General features: G+C 40.3%; 3 protein-coding genes across 5 annotated transcripts in view; 1 reads left to right on the forward strand and 2 right to left on the reverse strand.

Annotated features, from left to right (window-relative positions):
• Positions 1–3550, forward strand: part of NAIP (NLR family apoptosis inhibitory protein) — a 28593-nt gene extending 25043 nt beyond the window's left edge. Inside the window, exons 15-16 of one of the 2 annotated variants that reach the window (XM_063129687.1) lie at positions 1532–1626; positions 3523–3550. In XM_063129687.1, coding sequence (XP_062985757.1) covers positions 1532–1626 — 95 coding nt within the window. In that variant the 3' untranslated portion in view covers positions 3523–3550. Of the gene's footprint in view, positions 1–1531; positions 1632–3522 lie in introns of those variants that run through there. The other variant, XM_063129686.1, reaches the window with a different exon arrangement.
• Positions 832–11757, reverse strand: LOC134400960 (survival of motor neuron protein-like). 2 transcript variants are annotated; one of them, XM_063129689.1, is made up of 9 exons: positions 11656–11757; positions 10971–11042; positions 8061–8186; positions 6526–6726; positions 5585–5728; positions 4669–4740; positions 4117–4227; positions 1684–1745; positions 832–1296 (listed from the first exon to the last, which is right to left on the reverse strand). In XM_063129689.1, exons 1-8 carry the CDS (start codon positions 11707–11709, stop codon positions 1689–1691), a joined length of 837 nt encoding a protein of 278 aa, XP_062985759.1. In that variant the 5' UTR covers positions 11710–11757; the 3' UTR covers positions 832–1296; positions 1684–1688. The 2 variants fall into 2 exon arrangements, with proteins under 2 accessions (XP_062985759.1, XP_062985758.1); XM_063129688.1 differs by having other exon boundaries at positions 832–1322.
• Positions 11758–18038: 6281 nt separating this feature from the next.
• On the reverse strand, positions 18039–25710 carry SERF1B (small EDRK-rich factor 1B). Its single transcript, XM_063128773.1, has 4 exons — positions 25644–25710; positions 22616–22732; positions 19516–19624; positions 18039–18839 (listed from the first exon to the last, which is right to left on the reverse strand). The coding sequence occupies exons 1-4, from the start codon at positions 25708–25710 to the stop codon at positions 18767–18769; spliced, it is 366 nt and encodes a 121-aa protein (XP_062984843.1). The 3' UTR covers positions 18039–18766.
• Positions 25711–25722: the final 12 nt, after the last annotated feature.

Consider the following 25722-nt stretch of genomic DNA (forward strand, 5'->3'; position numbering starts at 1 on the left):
CACTATACCCAACCAGCCTGTACAAGCTCTCTTTCCAGTGCAAACCAGCTCAGATGCTAAATCAATACTTGCCCCTTATCTGTTTTCCCTGCATAAGATGTTGTGATTGTTATTTTAATATTGTATTGGTTTTATATGCTCTTTTAACCAGTTTTATGTTTTATATTGTAATGTTGTTCCCTGTCACAGAACAGTTTAGCAAACAGTTTGATAGAAGTACTGAGGACTTCCTGTCTCATTAGTTTCATTTTAAAGGGGGAAACCCCTGCAATTTTTAGCTGTCTTATCTCTTGCAGGCAAGATACTCAGGAGCAGGAGTATTTTTCAAACTCTTATATTCTTGATGACTTGAGGACCAAAAAACCTACAGTAGCATTTTAGTCTAAGTGTACAGGGTGCATATATTGTACTTGCATATACTTGCTATAAGATATACATCTTTGTGCTTCCTATAAAATGCAGTATGTAAACATTAGACCCATTAAACCCTAGAAAGACGCTATGCAGGGGGCTAAAGGGAGGTTGAGGCACCTTCTGTCCACCCTCTTCCATAAGTTTTTCTCTGAATTCAACCCACAGTATTTTATTCTGCATCGTGATATATTCTGTTTTCAAAGTTAGTACTAAGAAAATGGCAGAGAAAATTGGGGACGGACGGACACCAAACCCCAAATTACTCTACCAAAACGTTTTTGAGGTGGCTATGTGTTCAACAACTGAAATACTTCATTACATACAAAACAAAGATCAGTTGTCTTAGAGAGATGTCAGATAAGTTTTATAATTTTTTTGGTATTTTGTATGCTTTCTAAAAAATAATAGAAAATCAAGTTGAAAAAAAATGCTTTTATTGAGCAGTATTTCAAAATACTTGAGTATCATAACTGGTAAGTATCTTCTCTTTCAATTTAACACAGGAATTTGTCTAGCTCAAATATATGAACTGTTGGGTAACTAACCACATGCATTTGTACAGTTTCTGTTCAGGTCACCACTGCCATTCGCTGTTATTTATTCATCAGCATATTGTCACTGCAGAACCAGAAGTGAAGATATTCCACATCTTGGAGATTGCTTCAGAATTCATGAATGAATAGTTCATGTAGACTAGAATAGGCACCTAATTACTAACAAGATATGAACCCCAGATTATCCATTCAATAATCTTCTTAGCAATGAAAATATCATTGCCGGCCAATATTATCAGTGGTGCGTCTCCCCCGGGTAATCCATTCAGTAATCCTGGTACCTCTGAAAGCTTCTTTGCTGACCAATGTAGAAGTGGGATGTCCTTTTCTGTGGGAGTCATTTTTAAAATATAGCTTTAAAGAGAACATATAGGAGAGTGAATTCATTTTAGAAGAATAACTTATGACAATGCTATTCCACCTATCTATGCAGCAGCAATGTGAAAACTTGACATTAGGTTTTGTATGCAAAGTGTGTCTACTAGCAAAAGCCACTTTCTAGATTTGACCCTTTGCAGCAAGACTGGGCTCAATTAGTTATGTGATCCTATTATTTTCCATAGGCTACCAAGAAAACACAACAAGGAAATACTTTCTCCCCATAAGCAAAACTAAGTCAATAGCTTGTGGATTATCTTATACTATCAAGATGAAATAAGTACAGCTTTCTTTCCCCCTATTGCAAGTTAAAGCAAAAATGAAATGCAGTACTTACAGTAGCTACTTTGAGTGGGCATGTTTCCCCAAGGCAGCTTCCATTCGGCTCTGTTTTAAACCCTGTGCATTAGAGGATATAGAATGGTTTGCAACTGAAGACCAATTTGTTCTGCAGCACTATAAATTATTAGGGACTGAAAAAATATATTCAAACCTGCTTATCTAAACTTCCTTAGGTTAATAGCAGTGATGAAATCACCGGCTCTTAATAAATGGAACTTCAATTAGAGCACCCTATAATCAAAGAAGTTGGAAGAGAATAGGGTGCAGAATTGTGTGTGCACACAAATCTGCCAGCTATAGAGTTCCATGCTTCTTTAAAGAGGGCTAGACAGAGGTTCAGTTCAACACCATCTGAGACAGTCAGGTGTTGGCTAGCTAAGATGCTGTTGTTTCTTCCCCTGTACCCACAGATTGGGCCCATTCAGAAGGCACCTTAAACCATGTCTTTAACAACAGTGAATAAGGCTTTTTGCTCTATTCACCATGGTTAAAGCCATGGTTTAAGGTGTCTTCTGAACGGGGCCATTGTGACATAGTGTTTGACCACAAATGATAATCTAAACTTTAAATCAAATCAATTTGCTTAAGATAAAACACAATCAGAAGATGAGGATGAGTAGAAGCATTTCAACAATGTTTCACACTTTCAACAGGAAGCCCTTATTTTTATTCTGAAAACTAATACAAAATTAATTGCTTATTTATTTAAAACAGTTGCTGCCTTTCGAGGCACGAGCTGTTCCAACATGGCTTACAACATATAGAGTTCAACTTTTACAGGGGCTTCTCCTTTCCTTCTAGAAGACAGCCAACATGCCCTGCACACACCAGAGGAATCTCCAAACATGTGCAGAGTAATACGGAAACTAATTATCAGGACTAAGTCCAGATCTTCCCACTGGATTTGGGTGATCTATTTTAACTGATTGCATTTTGGAGTTTGCAGCAAGGCCACACATTTTAAAAAATAGAGCTAAAAACAGATTCTTCATAGGCACAGCACTCCTCCAAGTAAGGACAGGGCCTTCCCAGTGTTTTGCACTATTCACTGGAGGCTGAAGGTGATAAGGCGACCAATTAAGAGCCTCATCCCTGCCAGAAAGGGAGCTTGGCTTAAGGAGGCCTCAGATAATGCCATCCATGCCTCCTTAGGCCCAGTGTTCTCCACTAGCTCATCTGCTTGAGGTAAACAGTAGGAAGTGGGGATCAAGCTGCCAGTGTCCTAGCCTTACTAGGAAGGATACTAGGTCAAAGCAACACTGGACACTGCTACATGCATGGTGTGGAAAGTGTGGATAGGGAGACATTTTTCTCCCTCTCTTACAATACCAGAACCTAGGTCATCCCATGAAGCAGGGGTGAGATTCCAGTCAGAAAAAAGGAAATAATTCTTCATACAATGTATAGTCAAACCATGCAGTTCACCTCCACAAGATACAGTCATAGCCACCAATTTGGATGGCTTTAAAAGGCGGATAGTCAAATTCTTGGAGAAGGCTCTCAATGGTAATTAGTCCTGATGCCTCTATGCTACCTTCAGTATCAGAGGCAGTAAGTCTATGTACACCAGTTGCTGGGGAACATGGGCATGAGGGTGCTGCTGCACTCATGTCCTGCTTGGGGATTTCCAATTGACAGCTGGTCGGACACTGTGTGAACATAATGCTGGACTAGATGGATGCTTGGTCTGATCCAGAATGGCTTTTATGTATATACAGAGTGGTTGGATATAATTGGAACTAGACTTCCTATGATGCCCAACCACCCCTGTGCAGCAGTATCTAAACCCCTGTTAGACCAAGCATCTTCCCTGACCCCCTCTACCTGCAGTAAGTAATGTGAAGGGGACAACTGAAAGCAGCATTGGGAGGGACCTATCATGAAATCATTAGGATGTCTCTTTGATTAAGAATAAGTCCTCTAATCTGGAGATAATTGTCTACCAGATAAGTAAAAATGATTAAATGTAATCATTTTCAAAATGACTCATTCCAAATCTGATATGGCACGTGTGTGGATGGGTGAGGCTCGCCTATCAATAGTGTAGATTCCTACACATGTATGGCTTTGGAGTCCTTCCAGTATCTGAAGTACAGCAATAAAGAAAGTGATAAGGAGGAGACTAAGCAGTAGTAGATGTGAATGATAATCAAGGTAGACCTGGCAAGGGACAGCAGACTTGTGAGAATTCTTTTTCTATTGTTCTCACTGTCAAATATTTTTAAAAATATTCAGTAAGTCCCTTTACTATGTGATTTACCATAGAACATTTGGAATGCAATTCTATACCCACTTATATGGGAGTAAGTCCCATTAAACTTCATTGTTAAAAAGCTTCTGAAAAATGAAGTCCATGTATCTGGCACCACAACTGATGGGTTAGGCAGGCTGTATTTCATTAAAGGCGGGGGGAAGGTACATCTCTTACCAGATAGTAGCCCGTGTGATACCCACTCATATACCAGGCTATCAACATACTTCCCAATGCTTCTTCATCATCAGGAGAATCTGGGCTAAAAAGTGGAGGAGGTGGTATCAACTAGGAAAAGAAAGAAAATACTTTTGAGCTAGACTGCCTGGCTTTTCTAATTAGAAAGTTTAGTAACAAGAAAAAAATCTCTCAAGAAGTCACACATTTTTAAAAGAATAGAAATAAGCTCATATACTAGTTACATTTTAACTAGAACACTTCAAAGAACACTTCGTCAAAGAAACAAGTTTCAGGACTAAGATTGTGTAGTATTGGGGTAGTAATTTGTTGCACAGTTTGGGACTTATTGTTGCTGTTCACTACAAACATTCAGAATAACTCTTAATGTAAAAATTGTTGAATTGGGGGAATTAAAATTGCAGGGAAATTCCATGTTAAGCCCCCAGCTGTAGTCTTAAATGGTACAATCCAGAGACTGCGTTACCAATTTACCTGTTTGGGACGACTAAGGTATGCTTTTTAATGCCACTCTTTTTACCTAGGACTTACCGGTGGTCCTGATGGAAATGATGGAGGCCAGCCTGATAAGAAAGGTGGAGGTCCACTGAATTTCATTCCAGTCTATATTGGTGTTGTTTAAAATGCAATAAGAAGGCCTTCATTATACTGACAGTTGCAAAACGTAACATGTAAGATGCATCAATAGACATAACCCCCCCCCCCACTAGAGGAGTCTGGTGCAGTCTCCTCTGCTTATAATTTCATAATAATTGTAGCCTTCTTCAATCATGTTTGAAAAGGGGTATCATGAAGCCCGAATAAAGAATTCAAGTTCAAAAGCTAACACATCCTTCGTTATTTTTTTCCATATACATTGATTGTCAAGCACAACACACATTAAGGTTATTCTAAACTGAAACACACACTATTGCAACCTCAAGTTTAAGCAGTAGTCTGGTAGCAATAAGAAGCAAGGAGCACTGTGTCCCTCCTCCACACCCAGCATAGAAACCAAGTGGGCCTGGAAATGAAAGCCTTCTTCTCTGCACCCAGCGTAGAAATGCAGATGACTTCAAAAGAGAAGGAGCTCTCTGTCCCTCCCTTGCAAGCCACCAGTAGGCTAATCAACGTTTTTGCAAGCTAGTAACTTGTGTGGACTTTATTTACAAGGTTGCACAACTTCGCAGGTCTTCTTCTGTATTTCTTTAAATTCCACAGAAGCATAGAAAGCTGCCTTATTATGAGGCAGACCATTGATCCATCTAGCTTAATATTTCCTCCACTAATTGGCAGCAGCTCTTTAGGGTTTCTTTCTTTGTCCTTCTTGGAGAGGCAAGAGACTGAAATTGGTATCTTTTGCATGCAAAAAGCTCTTCCACTAGTCTCAAAACTACGGCCCTCGGTCCATTGATAGAATGGCACCTACAATGCAGCTTCTAAAAAAAGGGCTTGCATCTATGCTTACCCGTCCTGAGCCTGGCATTGGTGGTAGCGGTGGAGGAGGAAAGGGGGAATTCCATTGTGCTGATTTTGCACGATTGTGTTTGTTTCCAGGTGACTGTAAGGATAGGTCACTTTCATCTGTTGAATACTGAGTCTCATTATCATTCTACAAAATGAATTACAATTAGGAAATTGCAAGAGATATTTTCAAGTCATATTTACAAATACAGCTAATGAAACCTCATAAATATACATTACACTTTCACTCTGTTCTGATTTGATAGAATGTCCTGCATTGAGCAGGGGGTTGGACTTGATGGCCTTATAGGCCCCTTCCAACTATACTATTCTATGATTGTGAACCTGCAAGACATTCTTTTAAATGTACCCTTCATAACTCCCCTTTCCAGAGCAATTCATCCCATTTCCTATTTTTATCAAAGAACAGCATTTATCCCATCTCGTACACACCTGCCCTTCTAACCATTCCGGCTTATTTTGTTGCTTATCTGTCCTCCTCTTCTAGCCTTCATTTTTTTTTAAAAAAAAATGCAGAATGATACTTTGCGGCATTTATACACTTGGTCTGTCTCTAAGCCAAGCTTCAAGTATGCACACTTTGTTCCAACGCACACTGCCACTAACAGCACAAAAGCCAAACCCCCAGCTACAAGGAGTGAAACATCAATAATTGCGCTCAAAGATGTCATCAGACCAACTGACTAACACATATGTTAGGACTCAAGACCAGTCTTATGGAGTTGAATTAGAACTTTGTTCAACTGGAGCACATGCAAAAGGCACAAGATCAAATTGAGTTCATGCAGAAATAGATACAATTCCATATTTCACATGTTACTTTTTCTTCTCATCCTGTCTACTTTTCTTAGCTCTGCAAGACTTATAGCAATGAGAACTTTTTTTTCTTTTTCAGTTAGGCATACATTTTCTATTTGCCCTTACCTCAGCAGCACTTCTCTCTTCGTTTGTTCCCTCAGCATCAATTGGTGGTAGAAGATCTGATAGATTTTGCTCTTCCCTATTTCCATATCCAGTATAGATAACTACGCAAGTCCCTTTCTTCCAGTTGATTGAGGTAATAGTTGCTTGGTACACATTGCCATCTTCAGACCAAACTGCACTGCATGCATCATTAACTCTCCACTGCATTGAAAAGAAAAAAAAATAAGTGACATTGGTGGTGTTCTAAAACAAGTTTCTTCCTTACTCTACTACACAAACATTATTTCCCTCTTGCCTAAATACACACAATATTTGTGATATATTTGTATTCTGCACACATTTTGAACAGTTAACATATTATGGGATGCAGTAATGGGCTGGATGAGCCATGTTTTTTCGGGGAGTTGATGCTCAATCTGTTCTGGATGTGGTCACACTCCCCCATGAAGCAGCAGATCTGCAGCTTGGGGATGCCCAGCACCTTTTACCAGCTTTGTCTGGTTTGCCAGCTGTGGCTATTCCCAAATGGGATACTCTGGCCATGGTAATCCATGCCCTGATAACCTCTGGGTTGGGTTGCTGAAATGCATGGAGATTCCTTTGCAAGATTGCACATGAGTTTCAATCAGTGCAGAATTTGGTTGGCAGAATTTTTGCTACTGTCACGTATTCTGTGATAGCTACAATTTTAAAAGAACTGCACTAGTTGCCTATTCATCTTCAGGCCTAAAAAAAGGCACTAATACTTTCCTTTAAAGCCCTAAATGTCTTGGGACCGAAATATCTGAAGTGGTGTCTCTGCCCATATCAGTCTGCCCATGTCTTCACATCTTTTGCTGAGGCCCTGCTTCAAGTGCCTTCCTGATTACAAGTTTGTTATGACTAGAAAGGAAAGGGCTTCTTCAGTGGCACACCAAGGCTTTAGATTGCCCTCCGTTGGGAGGTGGGCCTAGTGCTTACTTTACAAGTCCTCAGTTGTCAGGTTAAGACATTGATACAACTAGGCATTTAAAAATGTATATAATGCTTCAGTGGTATTGCTGACTCCTATGATACTGATGTTGTTATTGTCCATCGCCCTGAAATCAGACCCAACGACGAGCATTATAACGATATTTAAAATAAATGCAGTAGGCTCTCCTTCAACATTTGTTAGCTACAATATGCAAGTTTTAAAACCTCAATACCAAATATCATGCTGTTTGAAATAATTCTTCAAATGCACCACCTGAAAACACTGGCTCAAGTATGGGTAAATCTCCAGCAGTTTTTGTAAATACATAATTGAGATAACCGAAGTATTACTCTGTTTCAAGAACTGGAACAACAGAAGTGAAACCATGACAAAACATAAGTCTTTGTCTATTTCCCTGTAAAAAGTAATGCAGAATGAGAATTAAATGACTGAATATTTGGGATCCTGTTCCTTCATTTTGTACCTGGGAGCAACTCTTTTTTTGGAAAGAAAATAGGATCTTAATTACATGATTAAAAAATCTAAATCATATATCCTATTACAGTTTTCCCAGAATGACCTGTTTCTGTTGTGCAGCATTACTTTTCTTTCTACTTTTGTTCTTTTTATTGTTTTTTCTTTTTGTCCCAGCATTTTGCTCGGTTTTATCCAAAGGCTCTGAACAGTCTCCATTCTTTAAAGCATTCTGTTAAAGTAAAGATATTAATGAATTATTTTTCAGGTTTCTATTCCTTGAATCTCATGTTATTTTTATCATTCTTTTTTATTTTTTAATTACTATTATTAATAAATATCTATGTTTACTTTTAGATAATCAAAATAATGATGCATTGCATTCAATTTTACAAAACAAAAACTAACATTCAAGTGGATAATATAATACCTTCCCCTGCCCCCAAACAAAACTGCAAGAAAAACAGTTATTAATCCATTGTTTAAGGATCTAATATAAATCAGATACATTTTGGTTAAATAATGTATTTCAAAAAGATTAGAAAGATAACAATTTTTTATACTCTTATACATTTATGAAACCTTTCTCTTCCTTCATGATTCCTTGTCAGATGTGTTAGCATTACCCTATGCAAGGCATTCCCATCCTATTCAGCCACTCAGTAATATTTGATTCTTCCAATATTTCCCACTTACTAACAACCTCAAGTCTGGTAGTGATTAAAATAATAATTACTATTTCATTATACTTTATTGGAACTAAGGGAGCAATCCTATGACTGCTAGACAGAGTTTGAGGGGGTCATAGGGTATTTGGAATTACCAGCTCCAAGCATCAGAACCTTCCTCCTCCCAGACAGCATAGAAAGAACCACACTGGTTTCCTCTCAGAGGATGAGAACACAACCTCAGAGAGGGAGCAAAAGCAGGTGTTTTGGTGGGCGGGTAGGGGAGGAGACTGGAGAGGACAGGATACAAGCCCAACTAGCAAAAATACAGGATGGGAGGATGCTGAGACAAAGACTGCCTTTGCTGCTGCTGCTGCCCTGCAAATGATGCTCATAAGCCTCCAAGTCTGAGGGCTTACAAGCATCGAGAGCACAACTCATAGGATTGTGCCCTGAATCTTTTATACACCCCCCCCCGAAAAAAACACTGAAATTTATTTATTGCATTTGTATACCACTGCATAGCCAAAGCTCTCTGGGCAGTTCACATAAGATAATTAATGACACTGTTATTGAAATTGTCTCATTATTTTCATCAGTCTTTTCCAAAAACTTCTTTTCTTAATATAATCCTACCAGATATGCATGCGACTGACATCACCAACGATTACCAGATAAATTTCAACTGCAATTCCCTAACAACATAGATGTTAAATGCCAATTGTACAGAGTTTTAAAGTGGTTTTCACAGAGTAGTAGAAACTTAAAATGCATTTTTAATATATATTTCCACATTTGAGAGATTGGGATGGATCCAGAACTAAGCATGGGTAACAGGGCCGGTGGAAACTGACATTCACAGCCCCCTGAAAATGCTCACTTGAAGGGTGAGGAAACAAGGTGAATGGGATGGGGAAGAAGGGGGATCACTGAGAGCCAGGCAGAAGCACTTTCCCAAAGTGATAGCTTGAAAAGTTCTCTTGGAAGTTTTTTAAAAAAGCAGTTGTGGTGTCTTGTTCAGGGCTGCAGAAACTAGAGACAGTTTCTGAAAACACCACATGTACCTTAAAATAAAGTCTCTCTAATATACTAACAGCTGCTTTAATTATGTACACATGGTGACCACATTAAAAATATATTGTGTGAGGAGACAAAAGCACATTTTTGATGAATTATGTACATATATCAGATAGCTGGTAGGTGTTCAAGTGTCCCTACCAAACATACACATCTACAAGAGACATTTGTTCATTGCAGCCCTTAGAAGCCTCTATATGCTTTTAAAAGACATGTGATTCTTTTAACAATTATCATTACCTAAATGACTAACAGACTTGCATCTTAACTATTCTGGGGTGACAAAGCAGCATTACTTTGTGGCACTCCCTACCCTCATGAGTGCATATAGGGGAAAACCACAAGCAGCTCTCATTTCAGTAATCCAGACCAGAATGTGATCTCCACTACAAGAGGACTACTACTTTTGGGGCCCAGTTAGCCTTAGATATTTTGTTAAAAAGCTGGGTTGTCAGGAATTTGTGAACCGCCCAGAGAGCTCCGGCTATTGGGCGGTATAGAAATGTAATAAATAAATAAATAAATAAAATCTAAGGTTGTAGCTACATACACGGGTGTTTAAGTCCATTTAATGTATTGGAACTTAGATATACATAGAATTGTTCTGTGAATTCATTAGTTACCAACAACTCAAGGGCTGATACTATTGTTAGCATTAAAGTTTAACATAAGATCAAGGGCTGATAATATTCTACTATATACATTACTCAAAAGATAACATAATGGAAATGTAGACTCCATACTAGCTCACTTATGATGTCAAGTTAAGAAGGATATGGTTTAGGGAAGATATTTCATTTGAAAGATCTCAAACAGTAAACTACACAAACAATAGGTAACTTCATGGCTTATCCCTGGAACCTGTTTCACCTGACAGAATTCAACTAAAGAGTATATAGAAAGGAGAATGCTATTGAGCATATGCAGAGTGTCCTTGCTAGTATTGACAGCTTTTTTCTGGCAGGTTCCTGTATCTCTAACAGGCTGATGACACATTCAACAGTTGAAGTTTCCTTGTCACTACATTTTTGTACTCAGAGTAAAACTGTACTTGTGGATTTTCTGCTTGGTGTCCAGCTAATGGAGCTTTGCTTGGTATCCACATACAGGGGCACTGACTAAAGGAAAAGACAATCTTCTTCCCTCCCTTTCTTCCAAAACTGCCTACTTCTGGGATTACATTCAGCAATTAGGAAGAGTGACTTCTATACAAGTTTGGGTTGGATTCACGTTTTTGTACAGCAGGTGGAAAACTCTAGAGTGAGCTTTACCTTGAAGGATGCAACTGCTTTATCATATGCTTTTATGAGTGCCGTATCATCCCATATATCAGAATCATCGCTCTGTGGAGAAGGAAGAGAATAGAACTCAAGTTTCCTTTTGCCTTTTCTTCTTAAACAAAATTTAATCTCTTACATCGAACAATTTAATACAGTGTATATAGCCTTGGGGTCTTCAATGCATCAATATTATCCTGTGCTAGAGTATATTATTGGCTAGATCCAGAGGGCTGAGATGTGCCCAACGGTAGTTTAAAAAAAATGTTGAATAGCATATTGTCCTGCACTATTATTAAGCCACTTTCCCAAATTTCTGCCAGTTTCAAGAACAGCTTGCCATGTGCCAAACGGGGGCTATTCATGAAATCTAAATCCAAACATCCTCTTGTGCGTGCACAACTCCTCGTGTCTTTCTTCTCATCTCAGAGAGTTTTAAGGTACCCCTTGCTCCCTTTTCGTAAATAAAATGAAAGTCCCCAATATAAATCTCTTTCTTCCCCTCCCCCACCTTCCAACTGCCTCTTTTCCCTTCACAATTTGCTTTCTGATCTGCTTGGCTAAGCGTCCGAGCTAAGACGCAGCGGCTAAAGCAGCGAAGACCAGTCCCGTGTAACGGTCTCCACAAAAGGGGAGAAAAAGGGAAGCCCTTCGAAGACCCACACGTTTAACCCAATACCTGCCCAGTCCCGCGTCTGAACAGCACCCCTTCGTCCTCGCTGCGAGAAGCCATGAGGGCTCCCGGTCTATGTGTGAAAAATTGAGGGAGGCGCGAAGGCCGTCGCCGTGTCGATGAGCCGCTTCCGCTACCTCAAACACCAAAGACTGGCCGGCTTCTTGGTGCCGCCTCAGAGGGAGATTAACACCGTCCCCTACTGGCAGGGAGGCCTTCGCTTCTGGCTGACGTCGCTTCAGCCTCTTTTGCTTTCCCCCGTTCTGTGAGGGAGAAGCGGCCGCTGCTTCAGAAATCCGTAAGAAGAGACTCGCTAGATTACAGCCCAAAGGCCCAATTCCCGTTTCCGAACAGGCGAGTCGGTCCTGGAACTTGGTCAAGCCACGGATGGAAGCAATAGCTGCCCTCCCTCATTGCATGACTCTATTTTTATTTATTTGAAATATTTTTATCCCGCTCCTCGGTCCGAAAGGCTGCTGGGACGGCTTACTTGCAATCAAGTAAGGGTTACAATTTTAAGAAGACGCGACATACAATGAAAGAGACACAAGGAGAGAAGAGGGAATTTTTAGAAGTTTTTCAGTGGGTTGATGGAATCCCTAGCATCTGATATTCGAGTTGGTACGTTGCCTCGTGTGAACGGCTCTAATTTAAAAACGTCTAAGTGGCCACCTCAGAACTTGTGGCAATGCTTAAAACCGCACAAGGTCACTTACAAAGAAGAAGAATAAAACAATCTATGCCAGAAATCGTTATCAGCCCCTGCCTGGCCGGGAAACTAAGGTATGCCCAGTCAGAAGGGCTAGACGGCTTCCCCCTATTTTGCACTCAAGTTTTTAAGGTGTGTATGGGATTGCATCCTTAACATACTAAAATCCCTAAGCAGTTCACATTAAAAATACAAGATAAGAACAAGATAAAATAATGAAAAACATTACTTTACTGTTTGTATTCTTCTAGCCTGTTGTTACTGTTCTCACCCATAGTCTTTGCTCCTGCAACATACTTGTTTTCCAGTATTCTCCTATCATGAAATCCATACCTGCGTATATAACATTTCTTTGGAAAGTGATACGTCTCAATTAAATAGGGAGAAAAAGTTTTTTATAGCAATTTTGAATTTGGACAGACTGGTATTTTAACTAGTTGCCAACAGTAGCTAAAATCTTTGGAGTGTAGTTGCTCTTTGGTAATCTGAGGCTTTAGCTAGACCTAAGGTTTATCCTGGGATTGTCCTGGGGTCATCCCTGTTCATGTAAATGAAACACAGGATATCCTGGGAGCAGGCAGGGATGACTCCAGGACGATCCCGGGATAAACCTTAGGTCTAGCTAAGGATTAGGAGTTGTGTTACCTACTTTTACAAGTACCTCTACTTGCTGAAAAACAGGTTTTGAAAAGTAATCATACATATAGCTCTTCCATGCACTGAAGTTTAAGATTGTAGTGCTGTCCCTGGATGGAGAGCAGTATTTAGAAATATTACTTCCTAGAATTTATCTGGTATAATTCCATATGAACTTCTAGTTCAATCATATACCTGTTTAATTCAGGTCAGAAGTAACTTCTATTGGGTACAATGGGACTTCCTTCATTGTAAAACAACAAAAGAAATCAGCCTTAGGATATCTGACTCATCTTTTGCTTGTGTGCATCTGTTCAAAACACTTTGGGTTTATGTTTCTTCTGATGTATCAGACCAGCACTCTTGCCATTTTACTTCCATTCTCATACATTTCCTACTCATTTCTCTTCACAGAATTAAACATTTGGTTTTTAATTTCCTTCCCCAAAGTAACTGAGTTTGCACCCAGATATTTCCAATAAATCAAGTACAAGGTGCAAAGAAAAAGTGGGGCAGGGGAGAGAATATTTAGTAGCAGTTAGGTTCATATTTTCTCTTAAGTGAATTCTTGAAAAATCATGTTAGAGAGTATTCTCATACAGTATTAGACATTTAAAAATGTTAACCTAGGGGTTCCCATTTGGAGTAAATGCCACTTATTATAGTGTATTCTATATGTGTAACCCAATTTTATGCACATTTTCTGAATATGAGATGTCTACATAAATATGTGCAACATTATGTTCTAATTTTGATTCTTATTGTGAAGTATGCATGTATTAACAAAACCTACCAAAAGCAAAAAAGTAGTGTAGTATCTTCATGATGAATACGTTTATTGCAGCATAACCTTCCATGTACCAGAACTCATTTCATCAGATGCATAAATCACCTATTATTATTATTATTATTATTATTATTTATTTATATAGCACCATCAATGTACATGGTGCTGTACAGAGTAAAACAGTAAACAGCAAGACTCTGCCGCATGAACAAGCTAAGATTTATTCATATATTCTTAGCAATTAAACAAAAAATTGGTATTTCATTTGTGCTTCTGTTATGCTGAACTAAAATCTGTAGGGAATGATAGTCAGTGCAGTTCTCTCCCCCACGCTTTGTTTTGAGGACATGTAGCTGATGAAAGCGAGGGGCAGGAAACAGTCAATTTATGAAGGTGCTAGAGAGCCATACAGCAGGGTCTCTTACTGCTTAAGAGATAGCCCCACCCTTCACTAGCATTCCCATTGATGTGATTTCATTATAATACAGGATACTGTAGGAAAACATTCGTACTGAATTATCTGTTTTGAAGACAGGTATTGTGGAGTCAAAGAAATATAGAAGAGAGCAACCAAAATAACACATGGATAGACAAACAGGTTTAGGCTCGTGATACAAAAGCAAGCGGGAACAGTGTAGTGGGCAAAGTGCATTAATAATAATAAAAAATTTCTTACTCGCCTCTCCCTTTGGATTGAGGCAGGGAACAACATTAGTGCAGGAATCAACACATTTTTAAAAAAATTCTTGATTTTACATTAATCTGGGTAGGCCTGCTGGAAAAGGCTAGTCTTCAAAGCTGCCTTAAAATCACAGAGGGAGTTAATATTATGAATCTCCTCCGGCAGGCCATTCCATAATCCAGGGGCGACAGAAGAAAAGGTACTCTGGGAAACTGATGTCAGCCTAATCTTGGCTGACTGAAGTAAGTCCTCCCCAAAGGACCCAAGTGTGCGGGGTGGACTGTATGGGAGAAGGCGATCCTGCAGGTAACCTGGACCCAAACCATTTAGGGCTTTAAAGGTAATGACTAACACTTTGTACTTTGCCCAGAAACGAATTGGCAGCCAGTGGAGTGATTTTAATGTTGGGGTAATATGCTCACCCCTAGATGTACTGGTGACCAACCTGGCTGCCATATTTTGAACTAGATGAAGTTTCCGAACTAGGTGCAATGGTAGCCCTATGTAGAGCGTATTGCAGAAGTCGAGCCTTGAGGTTACCAGCACATGCACAACTGTCTTTAGGTCTTCTGACTCTAAGAAGGGGCACTGCTGACTTATCAGCCGAGGCTGATAGTAGGCACTCCTGGCTGTCACATTTATCTGGGCTGTCATTTGGAGCGACTGATCCAGGAGCACCACCAAACTGCGATCACAGTCTTTCAGGGGGAGTGTAGTCCCATCCAGAACCGGTTGACATACCTCCAAACCTAGGTCAGAGCCCTTGACAGCAAGCACCTCTGTTTTGTCTGGATTCAGCTTCAGTTTGTTTTTCCTCATCCAGCCCATTACCGCCTCCAAGCATTAATTCAGAGGAGACACACTATCCATAGCTGATGCTGTTATCGAAGGCATAGAGAAATATATTTGGGTGTTATCAGCATACTGATAGCACCCTGCCCCATGCCTCCGGATGATCTCTCCCAGCGGTTTCATGTAGATGTTAAACAGCATTGGAGATAGGATGGCACCTTGTGGTACGCCATACAACAGCTCCTTTTTTGAGGAGCAACTATCCCCAAGCATCACCATCTGGAACCTACCTGAGAGGTAGGACCGGAACCACTGCAGCACAGTGCCCCCGATTCCCAAACCCCTCAGGCGTTTCAGAAGGATACCATGGTCGATGGTATCGAAAGCTGCTGAAAGGTCCAAAAGTACCAGCAGGGACACACTCCCTGTCAATACTCATGCGGAGATCATCCACTAAGGCGACCATAGCTGTCTCAACTCCATATCCCACCCTAAAGCCGGTTTGAAATGGGTCTAGAAAATCTGTATCTTCCAAAACTGCTTGGAGTTGGAAGGCAACTGCCCTCTCAATCACCTTGCCCAAAAATGGAAGATTTGATACCGCTCTATAATTATTAAGGTTCAGGGAGGGCTTTTTTAGAAGTGGCTGTACCACTGCTTCTTTTAAACATGATGGAAAACTCCCCTCCCTGAGAGATGCATTAATAATATTTTGTAGTTGTAGTCTAACTGCATCTCCGCCCTGGGCGACCAGCCAAGGACAGGGATTGAGAGGACAAGTTGTCCTCCTTACTCGTCCAAGCAGCTTGTCCACATCCTCAGTAAATACACTTTTCAGCAATGAAATTGACTGATCATAGATTCAGAACTGATAGAAGTATTCCTTCATGCAGTGCAATGGAGGCTGATGCACACCTTAGATAGCTCCTTTGGAATTCCGACTGAAATTCGGAACGGATTTATTGCGCCACTGACATCGGAGGCACCAGACTCCATTGATGCAGTACACAGTTAAGTTGTAAAATTGGCTGCCACAAAGTGTTGCAATAGCTGTTTGCATGGACAGCTGTAAATGGAGATTATGGATTTATACTGGTAACCAAATGGCATCCCGCTCTCAGCAGAATGGGGAGGAGCAATTTGCCCTCCTGCCTGCAGCTCCCTACCACTTCCCATGCAGTTCAGTAGGGTTCCCCAACCCTCTAAAGTGGATTTGTGGAGGGAGAGGGAATTGCCAAAAATCACCCCTTTGTTCCACTGATGGATCTACAGAGACACCAATTAGATATTACCGAAAGAGTATTTATGTAACACTTTTCTACAAAAAGTTCTCAAAGCAATTTACATAGTAAAATATGGGCTATAAAGATTTTAAACTAAAGTTGTTTACAATCTCAGCCAGCATGGACTTTCACAGGTAGATTTTCCACTGTCAAATATAAGGAATAGTCTCCCTCATCTTACACGCAATTACTTCTTCAGATTCTGTCTTGGAAGAAACCCTACCTTGAAAGTACCAATCTCTTCCCATCCACAAAATTCAGAAGATATCAGATAATGTTCAGGTCAGGACAAGGCCACTCCTCTCAAACAGCTGATAATGGCACTTAGAATCCTCATGGGGTGGGGACAGGGGCTGATGGAGGTGCCCTCCTCCCTTGCTGATAATGGATTAGACAAATTCATGGAACCATTTGGGTGAAAGCTGATAAGATAAATGCAACTTCCATGTTCAGAGACAGTGGAGTTCTGGGTCCCAATGTTGGGGACAAATGAAGAATTATATCCTTTGAGCCCTATTAGTGGGCTGCATGGATGTATGTGGTCATTATTGGAGACAAGTTATGGAGTACATGAATCTGTTTTTAATCTTTACTATCACTACTCCAACATTAGATTTATGGAAGTACCTTTGCCTGAGGATTTCCACATCCCCATGCACCAAATATATGGTTAACAGTGGGCCAAGCACATGTGCAACTGGATGCAAGTTTAAGAAGTTCAAGAAATTTCTGTAAACCACCCTGAGAGCCCTGGCTATGGGGGCAGTATATAAGTGGAATGCCACCATTTTCTACTCAGTTTTGCAGGCAAAGAAAGACAACTCAATGCACCATGCAAGCCCCAAGAATCACTTTAACAGCTGACTACTGTGCTTTACTAATACTGAGTATCGCTTAACTGAGATTTAGCTGTAGCACACTGGGCATCCAAATCCATCTCTAGTTTATGCTAACAATTTTCCCACCAGAATTAAAACTTCAACAGTTTTAAGAACCTAAATCCACATATCCACTCTATTTTAAAAAGCTAATACATTCCTTTCTCAGAATATCCACCCATGGTCAATAGCTATTCTGGAGAAGTTTTCCACTTTTACCTTAAAAGCTCTTGCATAAAGGATCTCAAGCTTGAGAGGGTTTTTTTCCATTTAAAACAAATGAGTACAACTGATTGTATTTTATCCATTGTGTGTGCTATAACCTACTGTTTTTAAGTTCATGAAACCCAGTTATGGTCACCCTGACTGCCCTCCTCACAATCTGCAAATATGACACGTAATACTCCATTGTTTGGGGGGGGGGGGAAACGTAGCAGGGTAAAGAATAATCACTTGACTTAATCTCAGATCAACTGGCTTTTGTTCTTCCTCACTTAAGTGTAACTATGAAAGCTAAAGAAGTAGTTCTACTAGGACCAGTGTGGAAAATTCAAGCTTAACAAAGATAGCCATAACATTAAGCAAGTAATTCCTTGGTTGCCATTTTTATAATTAACCAAGCTTTAGTGAAAAGAAAATGTAGTTTATATTTTCATGCAAGTTACAGATTTTAATTGTAGTTTTACATAGTAAATATATTAGAGAATCTTGCTTTGCAGTTGTTGAAGAATGGTGTTAAGTACTCAGGCTGCAGTTGAAACACATGAAAGAAGGCTGACTGAAGGACTAAGAATGGTGCCAAACTGTCAGCAACAACTGAAAACCTGGAGTACCCAAACTACACAGTACTTCATGCAACATTTTATTGTAAAAATAATTTACGAATAACTTTACAGCTGACCTTTACAAAGTGGAAAGCAAATACAGAGAACTGGGCTTTTAAGTGTCATCACTTTGGGATGTTGTTCAGATTTGCCATATAGGTTTCCCAGTCTACTTGCATACTTAATAACTGGTACAGTCACACAAGGCATTTACTGAGCCAACATTTTAACAATGAAAACTGCAGTCAAGCTACTGCTACCATTACTAATAGACATGCAAAGGGAATTAAGAACTTAGAATCCAATTTTATTGGAAAAGATTCTAGTAATTCATTTAAGCCAAGTCAGCTGCAACTGCACTATACTAACCAAACGTTCTAAAATAAATGCATACTGGACAAGTGAGCAAGTAGAAGATAAACATTAACCATTTAATGGCTGGCTACTTTTACAAATATCTTTTTCTTTTAGGCCCTATATTTTGAGATGCATTGCAGCAGTATTAGGTCCTTTGTGTAGCCACAGATTATTTTGCTCCACCCTGAACAGATTTCTTCTCATCAGCTGCTTTCTGCTTCTGCTGCATAATTTCAGAGTCTCTGTAAAAGAAAAGACCACGAGTAAGTGAGCTTAATAGTCTATTTCTAAAGTTTTTAGTCCAAGCTCTCAGCTTTTTGAAGCTACGGTTGCTACAAAACTATAGCAAAACAGTATGAATTTAAAGACCGCCAAACACTAACTCAAGCAAAGTCCTATTCAGGCATTCAAAAGGTTACTTACTAATCATGTAGGGGGGGAATAGGGCCACAGCACACAGCCCTGCCCCCCAGACATCTTGTGCATTATGTAGGGTCCCCCATTGGATTTGCAGAAACTTCTGTAGAGGAGAGGCCTATGCGTATACAGCTGTATGTGTATAGGCATCCATTCAATGTAGAACCTCCACAATTGGGGTTCCAAATGTTGTTGAGGCCTATGCACTTCTAGCTGTATGTGTGTAGGCTGTCCTTCTACAAACATTCACACCATATTTGTGAACTCTACATGGGACCTACAAAATGTGCACAATATTGGATGACGGGGCTACAATCCCCACTCATGTGATTAAGTAAAATTGTGAATGTCCAAGCCAAGCTACATGTCCCATATATGATACAGTTTTTCCAACTAAGGCAGAAGCACCACACCTCAAAACGTATCCTTAAATTTTGGATATTCTAAGGCAGAACTACACACTACTTAAAACATGCATCATAAATTGCTGTGCAGATATACCTCTGTTTCCTTTGAGAAGCTGACAAAGCATCCTCTTTTCTTTTTCCTTTATTCAGTTCTTGACTTTTCTTCATGTTTTTCTGGCGGGCAAGTTCACGCTGGTTCCCACCTAGAAGTGAGACAGTTTCAAGAGCTACATTTTGAGCTATTTACTGACAAGTGATTCTTTCCCAGTAGGGTACAGCCCAAAATTTCACCATCCTCTAGTTGCACAATAGCAAATCCAGGTGCCAGCACTCGAAATCTCCTCATACTAAAGTGTGTCAGGAGGCAAGACCATTCCTGGGGGGAAAAAGAGACTCTTGTCTATTCCCTGGCATACAATTTCCTTACCTAGGCATAACTGACAAGGACTAGGGGATACACCAACCTGTGCCCTTTAGGAGTGCACAACCAAATACATCTACTTCGTTCATCAAATGAAGCCCCAAGGCAAAATATCTCATCATCTAGCATAAACAGCTAACTACATTCTTTACAGGACCTTTTATCCTTACTGCCTTCCTTCCAAATTCCCTGCAGGTCCTCCTATAACTTTCACCTTGCCGCAATCCACAACTTTATCTACTGAACAACCAATCTGATTGCCACAGTAACATTTTTAATTTTCATCCTTAATTATATTATTACTTTTCATTGTGTACACCCCACATATTGAAATCTGCTGTAGTTCAAACCTGATAGTATCAATAGACCACTTTTGCTCATTTGTTTGAGTGTATTCAGCATATTTTATCTTTATTTTTTAATTGTGGAGGTAGAACGCACTCAGTGACATTGAAGTCACCTGAACCTCAAGTGACAATGTTAACACCAGGAGAACCCCCAGGCTTCAGGGGAGTGCAATCCCATCCAGAACAGGATGAACTCACTCCATCTAGTCAGAAGAATTACCAGCTAACAGCATCTCAGTCTTGTCTGGATTGAGCCTCAGTTTATTAGCCCTCATCCAGTCCATTATCACAGCCAGGCACCAATCTACCACATTCATAGAAGGAGCTGTGGCTGTATATTTGGGGTGAAGCCCTCCCAACGATACTATCTTGCAGTTCTCATGTGTAGATCATTTGAGAGCATTATTTGGCTGATCTACACATGAGAACTGCAAGATAGTGTTGTTGACTGTGTGAACAGAGTGCTGGACTAGATGGACCCTTGGTCTGATCCAGCATGGCTCTTGCATTCTAACACTGGGGGGGGGGGGGGAGAGAAGAGAAGACAAAATTGGCCGTTGTTTATCTTCCTGTATTTTCACACTACGGTTGCAATCCTTATACCCATTTATCTGGGAGTAAGCCCCACTGAAATTAATGGAACTTATTTCTGAGGAAACAACTGTAGGATTGTGCTATTAACCTCAAATTATCATGAGTGTTGGTCATGGAAAAAAGATCCTATATGGGAAGATGTTATCCTTCTGGGGTGACTAAAGGTTGTATATCAGCAAGAACATATCTTTTTGTATGCCTGATTATGAACATTATATAATAGTATTCTCAAACAGCATATGTAGGATTGATGTAAATATCACCCACAGTAGGAATATATAAAAATTTTCGTTTATCTTTCACTTCAAATGTGAGTTTTTGTGGTTGAGTGCTAAGCACCCCAATTGTGTTCTGTTATTACAACCACAGCCTTCAGTTTATTGTACTTAACTATGAACTACACAGAGTTCACAACCAAACAACAAGGATTCTCTTTTCTTTTTTTAAAAAAATGCCAATTTAAATATTTTTTTTAAAAAATCCCTTATTTTTTTTTAAAAAAGCATAGATTTTATCCACCCAGAAATGGGGTGGGTGGGTTTGATACCCATATGTACATGACATCTTGATTTTTGTGAAGGTAGGACAGGTTACTAAGCACCACAATCATATGATGCATCACCATTAAAAACACAATTCCTTGAAAAAAGCTGGATATCAGCATATATCGTTTAATTCAGCGAGGATTGTGCACACTATTCTCAAGCCAGAATATGTGAACGAATTTATGCATGAAAAACATCTGTTAAGTATCTGAGAATCTGCTCCTAGCCAGAAAAATATTATCCAGATGACTGTACAGCTGCATAGGTATCTAGTTCAAACTGCTGTGTTAGTAGGTCTGCAATCCTACGTATATCTTACTCATGCTACTCATGCTCCTCTTATTTAAAATTCTTTCTAAGTGGGACTGCATGTGTCGAGTTGGCATTGTTATAACCCCACCTGGAAATATACACTTGTTAAGGAACCAAACCAGAATGCTCCTTTTAAAGTAATCAAACTGAGCAGTGGCTTTTGTTTCAGTTCAAGTTACTAGCAAACTGAAGCCATCATCACAAAACAGTTCACTGTTTTAAAACAACAGGCACACTGAAGTTTGGAATACAATGAGCATAACGCAGGCACGAAGCTGTTTTTCACAGCTCATGCAAGGAATGCTTTAGACCTATGTATTCAGCACCCAACCATAGCTTCTCCCACAGCCTTCACAACTCTGTCAGACAGCGTTTGAGTAAAAACAAACAAACCGTTGAGAAGGGTCTCCCAGTCCTCCGATTCAGAACATAGCAAAGGGACCCTCGTAGGACGAGTCCCTCTTACAAAGAGCAAGTTGCTTCCTTAGCCACCGCAACGGATCAACACCACGGAGGGGAAGAGAACCAGGACGGATTTTTCAGGCCAGCTTCCCCCCCCCCCCCCGGCTTCCTCTGAAGGAGGATATTTTGGATTGTATCTAATGAGTCGTATCCAATGTCCCATTCGTTTCAATGGGGCTACTGTAAGTCAGACTAACGCTGGATGTAACCCCTTGCTACAAGTGAAGGCGATTCAGCTTAAAAGCGAGAAGGAAACCAGAGCGCCACTGCCCCGCACGCCGGACTGGCCTCGAGCCTGCCTCTCTTCAGCGTCCACTTTCGTTTCCCCCCCGGACCATAGAGAGGGCGAGCGCAACAGGAAGCGAGAGGCGCCTCCCTCTGGCCTACAAACACTGAAAGGCCCGAGTCGCTCCGGGCCAACTCCATCACCTCTAAAGGGGGCTCAACAGACGACAACAGACCGTTAGCCCGGCCAGCGGCCGGGTAACAGTGGGGCTCGTGTCGAATACTTACGGGCCATGGCAAAACAATAACCCCAGCGACGACAACCGTTACGCACGCGAGCTACAACTTCCCACAACAAGCCGCTCCAGCTGCCAGAACCTTCTGCGCGCCCCACCCGCCGTCGTTCTCATTATGTAAGAGACCGCCTCTGTGACGTCACGCCGCATGTCGTCATCGTTCGGTCCCTAACCAAGCTTTCCGTGACGCCCCGGGTCTTACTACGCGTGTGCAATCCAGAGTTCTGGTCTTTTGTGTGCTTGTCGCTGCTTCTGCAACCACAAGCGTTGAAGGTGAAATCCTCTTCGTAATGAACGCGGGACTGACTCAGTCGGATTTACTTCCGAGTTAGCACGACTAGGATCCAGCTATTATATCGGTACCCGTTTGGTATCCGTGTATTGGTATGATTTGTGCATCGCTTAAAAAGGCGAAGTACAAATAAAATAAATATTTGATGCATGACTATGCAGGAGCCTCACTCAATTCAATCGGACTAGCTTTCCTGTAAGGCTTTGACCCTCTTCCCTTACCTAGATGTAAGCTCAACTGAAATCACTGGGGCTTCCAAGAAAACCTGTAGATACGATTAAGTTCGTCAATCATTTTTACTATCATGGCCTTAAATCAAAATTTGACTCCTTCAGACAAGAAAACACACATAAACTAATAAGAGACTCAATTTTTTAAAGTTGCATTTTGTTAAGGTTCTGAACTGCATAAGTTGAAAATGCAATGTACATGTTTACAAAAGTATCCCCAACATTAGGGTGACCATATGAAAAGGAGGACAGGGCTCCTGTATCTTTAACAGTTGTATTGAAAAGGAAATTTCAGCAGGTGTCATTTGTATATATGAAGAACCTGGTGAAATTTCCTCTTCATCACAACAGTTAAAGCTGCAGGTGCCCTGCCCTCTTTTAAGTCTGGTCACCCTAGTATAGCTCCTGCAGCTTTAACTGTTGTGATAAAGAGGGAATTTCATATACAAATGATATCTGCTGAAATTTCCTTTTCTATGCAACTGTTAGATACAAGAGCCCTGTCCTCCTTTTCATATGGTCACCCTACCCAACATTATTAATTTATGATGCTTTGTTTTAGTGACTGACTACATAGTTAATTATTTGGGATTGGGTTTGTTACAAGTTTTTAATAAAAACATCACCCCAGCCAGGTAAGTACAAGTTCCAAAGCATACTTGTGGAGTAAATTTACATTAGTGGTGTAACTTGTGTTTGTGTATGCATGTGGATCTTGCAGGTACCATATTGGAGAAAAGTATACTCAGTTGTATTGTAAATGGCCAACCATTTATTTACTTGTAGTATTTTTTATCTCACTCCTCATCTGAAATATCAATTTTCAACTATTGTATTGATGAAAATATTAACTGATGAATGGTGTTGGATGAATACATGAGCACCTCTTAGCAGCTTTGGTTGGTTTGCCAGCTATGACTGTTTCTGGATAGGAATGGTTTGGCCATGGTGATCCATCCACTGGTAATCTCAGGATTGGATTGTAGGGCTTCCCTTGATACTGTTTTGGAAACTGAAGCTAGTGCAGAATTAGGTGGCTAGGTTGTTGAGTGGGGCAGCTAATTTGTGAGCAAGTTACATCTTTGCTCAAAGAACTGCACTGGTTGTCAATATCTTACTGGGCTAAGTTCAAGATGTTATTGCCATATAAGGCCCTATGCAACTTGAGAACTTTTCTGTCTGTTGACTTTTCTTTGCCGCCTTGAGGCCCAGTAATATAAACCACTGAGAGAGCTTTGGCTATTGGGTGATACAGAAATGTAATAAATGAAATGACTAGATTACATGAGGGAGAGGCTTCTCCAGTATCAATGTACCTGTTCATTGAGATCTATAGAACAGTGCCTCCTGATTGTTCCACTGCCTGCAAATATATAATTATGTACTATGTATTATAATATATGTACTATATTGTATTTAATGTTGTTCCCCACCTCGATCCAGAGGGAGAGGCGGGTAAGAAATAAATAAATAAATAAATAATTATTATCTGATGGCAGTCAGGGAAAGGGCCTTTTCAGCTATGGTGCCGTGCCTTTGGAATTCTCTTTTCCCTGCAATGTGATTGGTGCCAACCCTGAACGTGTTTCAGCACATGTTGAAAGCATATTTGTTTAAACAAGAATTTGCTGATTAATTTTAACTTTGTTAGGTTTTTATTTTATTGTGGATTTTAACCTCAATTTTAATTGTTGTTTTAACTAATTATGTACACTGCCCTGGAATTTGTAAATGAAGATAATCTCGACATCATCATAAAAATGGCTGGAGAACTGCAGTCAAAGATGCAGTAACATTATTTCCTTGAAAATCTCTATAATTATGGTCTGTTTCACAATTTTATATAAAAAGCTGCATCATAATGAAGATGTTGAAACTTGTTTTAAATTTTCCAATTTCTGTAGTATATAACCTGGAATTACATTCTCAGTTTTGCTGCCCATAACACAGGAAATCCATACCGACGCATCCTAAAATTTCAGCTCCCGTAAAGAAATAAAAAGGACATCAGCAAAACGGTGATTTTAAGATTTCATATGATTACAGTAGATTATGGAATTCACAAAGAAAGTGACACATGTCTGAAATCGTTACAAATGGGCTGGGACATCAAACCACCCGCTTTCCCTCTCAGTAGAATAGGTAGAGCAGCTAGGTGGTTTTAGATCCTGAAGTTGTGAAGCACACAGCCAACATTTCTCTTCTCCCTGCCCCATGCTATTCTATGCTTTACAACTGCTTCTAAATTCCTGAAATAACACAACAAACATAACCAAAACCGTTTGCCAATCCTGATTTAAAAAACACGCACCGAATACTCTGAACATGTGCCGATTCGCATTAAAAAAACAGCAAAGTAAAACTAACAAAACCCTGCTAGCCATATTTCACTGTAATTAAAACAAGAAGGACTGCTGGCTGGCTGGCTGGCAGGATGCAGCATCAGCCTTGCTGGTCCAGATGCTGACACTGGGCCGGTTTGCCCCTGCCTCTATTACTGTCGCTCTCTGGGTGGTCATTTGCTCCCCGCACCCCAGCTGAGGGGCCCTGAGGTCCAGCAGCCATAACTGCACCACG

Source organism: Elgaria multicarinata, chromosome 6 (genome assembly GCF_023053635.1).
Source record: "Elgaria multicarinata webbii isolate HBS135686 ecotype San Diego chromosome 6, rElgMul1.1.pri, whole genome shotgun sequence".
Taxonomy (NCBI): Eukaryota; Metazoa; Chordata; class Lepidosauria; order Squamata; family Anguidae; genus Elgaria; species Elgaria multicarinata.

Coding starts and splice junctions, on each gene's coding strand:
- LOC134400960 (XM_063129689.1), bottom strand. CDS start 11,709: ATGGCTTCTCGCAGCGAGGACGAAGGGGTGCTGTTCAGACGCGGGACT. Junction 8,187..10,970: donor AAGCAGTTGCATCCTTCAAG/GTAAAGCTCACT, acceptor TTACTTTAACAG/AATGCTTTAAAGAATGGAGA. Junction 4,741..5,584: donor CAATGCCAGGCTCAGGACGG/GTAAGCATAGAT, acceptor ACACCAATATAG/ACTGGAATGAAATTCAGTGG.
- SERF1B (XM_063128773.1), bottom strand. CDS start 25,710: ATGGCTGCTGGACCTCAGGGCCCCTCAGCTGGGGTGCGGGGAGCAAAT. Junction 22,733..25,643: donor TGACCACCCAGAGAGCGACA/GTAATAGAGGCA, acceptor TTACATAATGAG/AACGACGGCGGGTGGGGCGC. Junction 18,840..19,515: donor GCTTCTCAAAGGAAACAGAG/GTATATCTGCAC, acceptor TTTCTTTTACAG/AGACTCTGAAATTATGCAGC.